The sequence below is a fragment of the Rhizophagus irregularis genome, chromosome 19 (genome assembly GCF_026210795.1).
Source record: "Rhizophagus irregularis chromosome 19, complete sequence".
In the NCBI taxonomy this organism is placed as follows: Eukaryota; Fungi; Glomeromycota; class Glomeromycetes; order Glomerales; family Glomeraceae; genus Rhizophagus; species Rhizophagus irregularis.
The window spans coordinates 461,528-471,329 of NC_089447.1; the positions used below are offsets into that span (position 1 = coordinate 461,528).

General features: G+C 26.6%; 1 protein-coding gene across 1 annotated transcript; it reads right to left on the reverse strand.

Annotated features, from left to right (window-relative positions):
- Nucleotides 1–6,956: 6,956 nt before the first annotated feature.
- Nucleotides 6,957–7,364, reverse strand: OCT59_010637 (uncharacterized protein; the record flags this gene model as incomplete). The annotated part of the gene is made up of 1 exon (XM_025328378.1): nucleotides 6,957–7,364. One exon carries the CDS (start codon nucleotides 7,362–7,364, stop codon nucleotides 6,957–6,959), a length of 408 nt encoding a protein of 135 aa, XP_025166937.1.
- Nucleotides 7,365–9,802: the final 2,438 nt, after the last annotated feature.

The window sequence follows — 9,802 nt, forward strand, 5'->3', positions numbered from 1 at the left end:
AATGGTTCTTTAATTGATAATAACGTTGATAAAGTTGGATGAAATGTAACGATGGAGTTATTTGAGAGGAGGATAATCGTTGGTTATAAAAAAAAATTTATTAAATAACAATAAAGGTAAAAGCTTTTAATATAATATCATTCTATCAAGATAAGCACGAATTTTTATGAAGAAAAAAATTTAAGAATAAAAATAATTTGTAATTTTTTATTTTTGAAAGACAAATGGAAAGCCGTTCCTGAAAATATTATGGGAACAAATGGATGATCCTAAACTTCAATATATTCATATAAAGGAAGCTTAAAGTTTCTACTTTATTTTATTAACTAAATTGTTTTGAGTGGTATTGGAATAGAAAGTAACTTTAAAAATCGACTTAAAAAATTTATGAATTTATCAAATTTTTCGATGGTTTTTATAAGTAAAGTATGATGTGATACAACATTTTCGATGATTTTCATAAGCAAAAGTTTGATGTGATACAAAAAAAAAAGCCAAATAGACCATTGTTTCTGACTAATAGGTGAAACACTAAAGAAATTTTGATTGGATCCGAAAGTTTTTATTTAACAAATGTAGTTACTGTATGTACTGTAGATCTTTGATTATTTTCTTTGTTATATTAAAGCTTCTGAAATAGAATATGCTGCATCATTAATTTCATCAGATGTTCTTTTTATCTTATAGATTATAAAAAAAGTAATAAAGTAACATGATATAAAGTGGTTAATCAAATAGAGATCACCACATTCCGGCTCATCAATATCTTGCATGCTAAAAAGAGAGGAAGAAACAAAAAAAAAGGACTATCCCAATTGTTAGTCATTAAAACTAAAAATTTTAGAAAAAAAATGATAAAATAGAAAATCTTTATGAACTTTATAATTTCAATGTTTCCTAAAAATATAATTTAATCAAATATAGTAATTATTTTGTTAAATAGCTTAATCATGTTATATAATAACAAATAAACTTTTTTACAAAAATACTGATTGAAACGACCACATGATCAATATTTGCGAATATTTATCTTTCATTACATTATTTATTTAATCTAGATTCTTTTGTCGAAATTGAAAGATCAACGTGTTATTCAAATGATACACAAAACTGTAGTAAACTTTAATCAACAAAATTAGGAAATCACAACAAAGCGATTTTCAAAATGAATAAATAAGATCAAAGAAGGAAAATCATAAAAAAACTGTCGTTACTATATTAACTAATTATGTGTAATCAAAAATGGCGTCACGGAATTTACTGTAACTATAAAAGGGAATTCTAAGAAAGAGAAATAAAAATAAATGTTACACCGCAGATTATTTCATCATTTATCGTTTTATAAATATACGTATGGATATGCGTACAATATGCGGAATAAGACCGCATAAAGTTAATTAGCGCCTTGTATAATTCTCCTTACCAGTTAAATCACTAGATACGGAGTCATATTATGCAATACCATAAATATTACGATATCCTTCTTAGTTATTGCCTCGGGTACTAAAAATTAAGTTTTTCAGTTATTAACGCAGAGAAATAACTGGTTCTCCTTTTTAAAACAATAGATTCTTGTTGAATAATTACTTCCCTATAAGAAATATGTATACGGAAAGGATACGTTTTGTATACATTTTTTGTACGTTTCTATAGATTCCGTATACAAATTCCGTATATTTAATAAGCAATTCATTTTTGAACATTTTTTAAAAAAACTAATGTATAAGAAATGTATACGGAAAAAATTAATCATGCGGAATGTATACGGAATTTTTAAACTTAATATTTTTAGAAGATAATTTTACAAAAATCCCGTATCATAACACGAGATCACATGATTGTTTATTGTTTTGTTATGATACGTTTTTTGTTTTTTATATAAACCCTTACTTTGATGAGTTTGATCTTCCGATCTTCCTTTCTGTCTTGTCTTATTTTTGTTATTTTTTCTAAATTTTTCTTCTTTTTTCGTCACCCCCCTTTTAAAAAAAAATTTTTTTTTTCGTACCTCACTTTAAAAATTTTTCTTTTTCATCACTCCTTTAAAAAAAAAATTTTTTTGATTTTATTCTTTTATTCCCACTCTTCTAAAAATTTTCTTCTTTCTATTTCTATTTCCTCTTTATAAAAAATTTTTTATTTTTCTAACTTTGACGTCCTCCCTTTAAAAAAAAAATTTTTTTTAACTCTCCTAACTTCGTTACCCTCTTTTTTAAAAAATATTTTTTTTTTGATTTATTCTTTATTCCCCTTTCTTTTTTATTTATATTTATCCCTTTTTTTATTTCATAGGCCAGCAGATTTTTTTTTTGAGAGAAGATTCAGTTTTTTTGTAGATCAGTTTGGGAGTCCTTTCCTTTTTGTAGGATTGGTCAGGATTTTTTTCTTTTTTTAGGTCAGTTCAAATTTTCTTTTTTTTTTTTTTTGTAAGTTGGGTTCAGATTCTTTTATTTTTGTAGGTTGTTTCAGTTTTGTTGCTTCAGAGTCTTCTTTTTTTGTAGGTCAGTTTTGGATTTATTTTGTTGTTTTGGTTTCTTTTTCATCAGATGCTTCATAATTCTTTTCATTTATGTAGGTCAGACATTCTGGAGTTCTCTTTCTTTTTTTGTAGGAATGCTGACCTTTGGTGACTTGGACGATTGCAGATACTATATGAAGGGGGGTTTTGTTTCCAATTAAGTTAGACGTTCTTTTTTGTTTTTTTTAGGTTGTTTGACTCCAAATGAACCTGAACTTATAGATAATTTTGGTTGCAATAGGTGGCCTTAATAAGGAGTGAATTTTCATAATGTATTTGTATTTTGTTTATTTTTTATTTTTTATTTAATTTAATAAAGTAAAATTAGATTTATGTAAATATAATTATAGTAAACTGTAATACAAATAGTAAATTCAGTGACCAAATCGTAGGTAAAATCAGTGATCAAATCATGTAAATTCCATATGAATTCCGTGCAAATTCCGTATCCAAACCATATTTTTAGTGATACGGAATTGTGCATTTTTCCGTATCCTATTATGATACGTTATTTCTAAGGAAAAAAAATCGTATAAAAACTTTATAAAAAACGTATCCAATTTTTTTATAGGGCTTATATAGTATTATTAATAACACCATCGGAATTTCTGATTAGAATTCAAAAATTTTAAAATATAAAAATTTTTTAATAACCTGCATCGACAATAAGCTTCCTTATAATTTCTTTGATCTTTGCTAAAATTTCTTGTCGCTATATTTTACTTTGTGTATAGGAATAATATGTAATTAATTAAAAAGTCAGTAAATAAAGATACTGATAAAAGAAATCGTTATACAAAATATTTATTTTTTATTCCTCTATTTGTAAACATTTACATTCATTACTAATCATAATTCATTTTTTAAAAAACGGACATATTCGCTTATGAAAAGATATAGATAATCATATGGAAAAACAACGTGTAATGAAAACAATGAATATATTAATTTTGGATTTTTTTTTTTAATTATTGCACAAATGGGGTTGTGTTACATTTATTAACATTCCAAATTTGGAAATATAAATGGACTACGAATAATAACTAAATAATTCATTTATTTTTTTTTATATTATTTTCATGTTATTTTAAAGTCAAGTAGTTCATTATGCAGGCCAAGAAAAATTTTGCATATACGAGATTATGGACCGTAGTTTTCTCGGTAAATAAAATTCACATCACATGCAAACGTTGCAAAAGGCTGTGCAACCCAAAAAACGGGTTTGAGGCCAAGGGAAAAATAAACAACGTAAAAAAAGACGAATCAAACGTAAATTGTGCGACAGCGATCAATAATTATTGCCAGAGACGAAGTTTATTATCGTATCTTATATAAAACCCATATTATATATTTTTTTTCGTAAATTTCTTTTACTATTTCCATTAAATCAGGCTTGAGAATTCCTAGCCTTCCTCACGTTATTAAGTTTTTATCATAATTATAAAAGTTTTCTTGGACAATATCTTAGAAAGACCTTCCGCGTTGTGCAACAAAAAAAATCGTGAAACATAATATAGTGATGCACATGCAAAGTCCCGTGATTAAAATGGTGATCTGTCAGGTGCTTGTATAAAAAACATTTAATTTATCTGTTATTAAAATAAATTTTAATAATCTGAAGTATAATTATAAAGAAAAATTTGAATATTTGAATAAGGAGTTGCTTCTTTGGTTTTTATTTTCGACATTTTAAGAGTGTAAAAAATATTATAAGTAAAATTTTAAAATTTCTAAGTAAATGTAACAGCATTATATTTTTCCGCATATTTTTATTTGTTTTCACGAGAAATTATAAAAAATAGCTTACTTTATTTTACTATTAAAAAATGGGAAAAAAAATGATTGTATGCAAGTCTTGGGTCGAAGACCGTAAAGATCAGTCCTAAGACCAGGACCGGTCCTCCTAGGAATGAACAAATTTAATTAGTTTAAATTATACATCAAATAAGACTCAAACTCATGGAAAAGTACTACTATATAACTTCGCGAGAAATGATATCTCTTTTACTGTATCACAAAAAAAATGAAATTATACTATTAATTATCGAGTCAAGACTTTCATGATTGTATTTAAGAGTTAATTATGTATTCTCTAAGTATTTATTAAAAATTTTTTCAAACGTAAGTCTTACTAATCAGTTTTAGTTAAAATTTAAACAGCGCAGTATTATTAATACTGAGTCTGTTACTTACGGTAACTGCTAAAAGGTAAAGATCGTAACACTCTGTAGTGCTGGAGACATTAGTAGCACTTGAATTCATTTATTCATATTACCGATATGATTAATTATATTTACTTATGTACTAGGACCCCCGAACAATACTGAAATAGGTCATAGGAAAAAATGCGTAGAAAAGGCCAAAATAACCATGAAAATCTTTCCTTTTTTAGATAATTTTTGATAATGTTGGTCAGATTTTTATTACTTATTTTAGTAACCGACCAACATTATCATAATTCCGGCCCTGAAAAAATGCGTAGAGCTAATAGTAAAATTTTTCCAATTTCCTATGACCTATTTATATATTACTCGGGGTCCTTATGTACTGGATTTTTCTTGATCGGTTTTCCTTTTTAGTTCTTAACATTGGGGAATTTTAATGAAAACTGATGACCAATATGTCTATTACTATGATCTCCAGTTGCAAAAATTTAAACCAAACGATAAATTAATAACTTACAAAATTATTTAAGAAAATTCTATTTTTCTAACGATAATGATTAGTTCTGATTATAATCTTAAATTACGACATGAATTTTTTATTATTTTTATTTTTATTAAGAAAATTAGGGGTTTTTCAAAAACATACCGCATGGTAAACATACTTTGATAAAATACAAAAAAGGGACGATCGACCTGTAAATAATTGGATGGTAGAAAAAGGTAAGAGTACTGTATATCATTTATTTTTATGGAAATGTCGAGTAACATAGGACAAGTATCGGAATTTAAGTTAAATACGAGAGTTTTTCTTCCAAAAAATAATTATTTTCTTTTTCTTATTTACTGGTCGATTATTATCTATCCTAATATACGTATATCAGATATACAAAAAGTTTTTGTCATGGAATATTCGTTTATACAAAGGAAGGTCTTCCTACTGTAGTTCAACTTTTCGTTTGACACTTATACATTTTATAAGAATGTAAATTGTAAATAACAGATACGTATAAATTATTATATAAAAGTATGTATGAATTCTTAAATTTTTTTTTTTTTATGATTATTGAGCCTGGTAAAGTAAATTAATTTTATTATTTTTTATTTTATGATATAAACAAGACTGTTATATTAAAACTAATATACTATTAATAGTTAAAATCCCACCAAGATGGAATCGCTCCACCTGTTATTTACACAGGCTCGGCTAGCTTAAGACTAAAAAAAATTAAAATGCCCTAAGGAATAAGAATTTTTTAAAAAGGTATCTATCTAATTTTAATACTCCTTATTTTTCTTTTACCATGTTCAAATATGAAATAGTTTAAAAATAAAGGAAAATTTTTTTTCTTTTTTCCTTAGAGCCTTACATGACACGACGTTTCTAGTTAACAAGGAAGCCGTCATCAGAGAATATGGATTGATGCCGAGGTGATAGTGAGGTTGTCATCGTCGTCATTAATTGCGTCATCAATATATCCTCAAATGGAAGCGCGGGACATTCTTTCGTGAAAGAAATTTACTGAAATGTTGCACCAGAAATTTATTGAAGAAAGTGATATCTTCTATAACTATATTCTGATCGTATGTACGCAGTAATTATTTTGTTTTTGCATTCTCGCCGAAGCTGATTCTTTATCTGAAAGGGGTGGATGGAGATGACGAATAGATTTGTAGAGTAAATATTAAATCCGCTTAATAAAGGTGTTGATGAAAGAGGTAACAAAGGGATTTGGTTTTGCCGAATCTTCGCTATAACAAATGAAATGTTTCTTCCTGAAGTCCAAGATCAACTTCAGGAATTATCCAATCAGTTGGTGGAGTAGGAAGGAAATAAAACCTTGCATCACTAGTTCGTTGGCATCATTGCAAATTTCATATTTTTCCATCGCTCTTAAGTCGACGACTATTTCATAACTATCTTTTGGGGATAATCTTTATGAACTCTCGTTGAATATTCTACGGCATCTTTGTTAAGTGGAGCTAACTAATTACTAAAGGACCGCTGAATCATTCCTTTAATCACGAGATTCTGATTAACTGAGTATTATATTAATTTAGTAAAAATTGGATAAAAATTCATATGAGTTGACTAAATATTTCTTGGTAATAATGACGGAAGGAAGAGGTGAAGGAATTGTGATGAGGGAAAGTAAAGTTTGAAAAGATGAAGAAGTATGGCGTAAGGGGGAATATTTTAAAAATCCTAATTTATTACGTGAAACAAAAATAATTTAATAAGTTTGTAGATGTGATAACGCATCATAACGTACTATTTAAATTATAATTTCATCCGTTTCTTGTGAAACACGTAAATAAAGCTTTATATACAAGCTTTCTTCAAGGCTTAATTTTTGTTGTGGAGATAATGATGTTTCGTTATTCCGTGTATTCATATCAAATTGCTCATTATTCAGTAAATCTTCAACAATTAAATGAGGTAATAATTTACACCTGACAAAGTAATTCGTTGTATAATATTGATAAAAAAATTCATGATCGTAATTAAAATTATAATCAGGATCACTATCATTAAAAAAATCAGTATTTTCTTGAACAATTTTGTAAGTTATTAAAAAAAAATTTTTATCCTTTGATGTACTATGAAAAAATCTTCCCTTAGTAATTAATCGGCGTTGCACAATTGTTGCGACTGGATTAACAGTAGGTGGTGAAGTAGACATGTTTCTTCTTTGATTTATTAAATAATCGGAGTTTTATTTTCAATAATTTTAATGAAAAAAAGGTTATAGAATTTTTGTAACCGGGTTTGGTATATTTATATATGATACAAGATCGGCTTTACAATAAAGCTAACTATTTTAGCTTAATTTTGTTTGTTTATGTCTTTAAAATAAAAGAAGTTATAAATATAGATTAATGTATCGATTAACGTATGCCGGATTTTTTTACCATATTTATACTTGAACCGATAAAAAGAACAATATTATTAATAGATATATTGTTAACAAAGTGCATAAGCCAGATTAATAGAACTAGAATATTAGATTTCGAAATCGAAGTTATAAATTTTTTTAATCAAAACTTCTTGTGAATGATAGATCTTTGTTTGTCTGTTTATTATGCATCGTTTCATCATTAATTTGTCAATATAGGATAAGTAGAAAAAAAATAAAGTAAGGTTAGTTCTCGAAATATTTAGTTACACAAAATAAATTTAAAACTTTATAAAAAAAAATGTCGAATTTAATCCTTAATTTGTTTCATTAGTCATTGAAAGTTTAATATAATAGAAAATGTTCTTTATTTTTCGTTTAATTATGTAATGCTTCCTAAAAATATAATCTAATCAAAGTACTTAACCTTCTCAAGATAATATTTTTTTTTAGCTTAATCATGATATGCATAGTTTATTTAATCTAGATTCTTTTGTCGAATTTGAAAGATCAACGTGTCATTAACAACAAAGCGATTTTCAAAATGAATAAGATCAAAGAAGGGAAATCATAAAAACTGTCGTTGACTACTAAATGGAGTCACGGTATGTACTGTAGATATAAAAGAACACCGCAGATTATTCCAATTTTGGGAAACAAGGATTTAGCGAACAAACTTTGCAGTTTTGCAAACTAACCTACCAAAAATGCCATGTTAATAACGTTAATAAAATTTACGATGATAGTTATAATTTTCTCGATTAATAAAAAAGCATAATATTTTTATCTCATATAAGATTAATATTAAATCGAAAAATTTACTTAAAAATGTTTATTTTGTTTAAGCTCTTTCCTTTTTTATTAAACAATTCAAACCATAATAGTCTAAATAAAGAATCATTATTTATCGATTTATATATATACGTATGGATATGCGTACACTATGCGGAACAAGACCGTATAAAGTTAATTAGCGCCTTGTATAATTCTCCTTATGTACAATATCTCCCCTACATACGGAGTCATATTATGCAATACCATAAATATTACGATATCCTTCTTAGTTATTGCCTCGGGTACTAAAAATTAAGCTTTTATTAATGCAGAGAAAATACTGGTTCTCCTTTTTAAAACAATAGATTTTTGTTGAATAATTACTTATATAGTATTATTAATAACACCATCGGAATTTCTGATTAGAATTCAAAAATTTTAAAATATAAAAATTTTTTAATAACCTGCATCGACAATAAGCTTCCTTATAATTTCTTTGGTCTTGCTAAAATTTCTTGTCGCTATATTTTACTTTGTGTATAGGAATAACTTTACAGAAACTTAGCGATGGCTTAATGCGCAGTAACTGCATATATGTAATTTCTTTACGATTACATAATGTGGTCACTATGTATTTATAACGCAGTTACTGCGCATTAAGCCATCGCTACAATCTTGAAGTTTCTGTAAAGTAATATGTAATTAATTAAAAAGTCAGTAATAAAGATAATACTAATAAAGAAACTGTTATACCAAATATTTATTTTTTATTTCTCTATTTGTAAGCATTTGGCATTCAAGTACTAATCACCATTCATTTTTAAAAAAAACGGCTTATGAAAGGATATAGATAATCATATGGGAAAACAACGTGTAATGAAAACAATGAATAACTGCTACAAACAACAATCAAAACGAATGACATGAATGAACTGGTCGAAAAAAACTGCATTTGGCTTTTTTTTTTAATAATTACACAAAAATTTTTTTTTCAAAGCTAATAAGGGACTATGGGGTTGTGTTACATTTATTTACATTGAAATGTGTCCAAATTTGGCCATGTTTGAAAGGATTGAATGAAACTAATCACAATTCAGCAAAATTAATTCCGGACTGAATAATACGAATTTTAATTAATATTATATTTTAAAGCTTAAGAAGTTCAATACAAAAATGATTAATATTAACATATATTTAACAAGAAGAAAATTTGCCTTAAACCTCAAGGGAAATAATTAAAAGCTATTTAAATAATTAAAATCGAAAAATGTAATAGCGGGGATGGCTTACATTTGGGGGAAAAATTTGCACACACCGAATGAACTTATTGGTTCCCCTATTTGGGACTTTTGAATGAACATATTAAAAAATTTGTACAATGATGATCTCTGCTCCTTTCCGAGGATAATTATAAAAGTGTCTCAACTTCATCAAAATAAATTCACAAAAAA